The sequence below is a fragment of the Bison bison genome, unplaced genomic scaffold (genome assembly GCF_000754665.1).
Source record: "Bison bison bison isolate TAMUID 2011002044 unplaced genomic scaffold, Bison_UMD1.0 scf7180017864379, whole genome shotgun sequence".
NCBI classification, from domain to species: Eukaryota; Metazoa; Chordata; class Mammalia; order Artiodactyla; family Bovidae; genus Bison; species Bison bison.
The window spans coordinates 3,377,313-3,378,110 of NW_011494951.1; the positions used below are offsets into that span (position 1 = coordinate 3,377,313).

At 75.3% G+C, this 798-nt stretch overlaps 1 protein-coding gene across 1 annotated transcript in view; it reads left to right on the top strand.

Annotated features, from left to right (window-relative positions):
• Positions 1-798, top strand: part of ATG9B (autophagy related 9B) — an 8,468-nt gene that overhangs the window by 3,348 nt on the left and 4,322 nt on the right. Inside the window, exon 7 of the mRNA XM_010857364.1 lies at positions 103-798. This exon is cut by the window's right edge and continues 4 nt beyond it. Within this exon, the coding sequence (XP_010855666.1) occupies positions 103-798 (696 nt within the window). The remainder of the gene's footprint in view (positions 1-102) is intronic.

The window sequence follows — 798 nt, forward strand, 5'->3', positions numbered from 1 at the left end:
GGCGGGGGGGGCACGCGGGGATGCCGCTCTGGCCACGCGGAGGGTGGGCATCGCGATGGAGAGGGGTCGGGGGCGCTGGCTTCAGCTGTCGGCTCTCCGCAGGAGGAGCTCAGCTCGGTGCCCTGGGCAGAGGTGCAGTCCCGCCTCCTGGCGCTGCAGAGGAGCGGGGGGCTGTGCGTGCAGCCGAGGCCGCTGACGGAGCTGGATGTCCACCACCGCATACTGCGCTACACCAACTACCAGGTGGCTCTGGCCAACAAGGGGCTGCTGCCCGCCCGCGCCGCGCTGCCCTGGGGCGGCGGCGCGGCCTTCCTCAGCCGCGGCCTGGCGCTCAACGTCGACCTGCTACTCTTCCGCGGGCCCTTCTCGCTCTTCCGCGGCGGCTGGGAGCTGCCCGACTCCTACAAGCGCGGCGACCGGCGGGCCGCCCTGGCCGCGCGCTGGCGGCGCACGGTGTTACTGCTGGCGGCCGCGAACCTGGCGCTGAGCCCGCTGGTGCTGGCTTGGCAGGTGCTGCACGCCTTCTACAGCCACGCCGAGCTGCTGCGGCGCGAGCCCGGCGCGCTGGGGACTCGCCGCTGGTCCCGCCTGGCCCGCCTGCAGCTGCGCCACTTCAACGAGCTGCCGCACGAGCTGCGCGCGCGGCTGGCCCGCGCCTACCGCCCGGCCGCCGCCTTCCTGCGCGCCGCCGCGCCCCCCGCGCCCCTGCTGGCGCTGCTGGCCCGCCAGCTCGTCTTCTTCGCCGGCGCGCCCTTAGCTGCGCTGCTCGTGCTCACCGTGTACGACGAGGACGTGCTC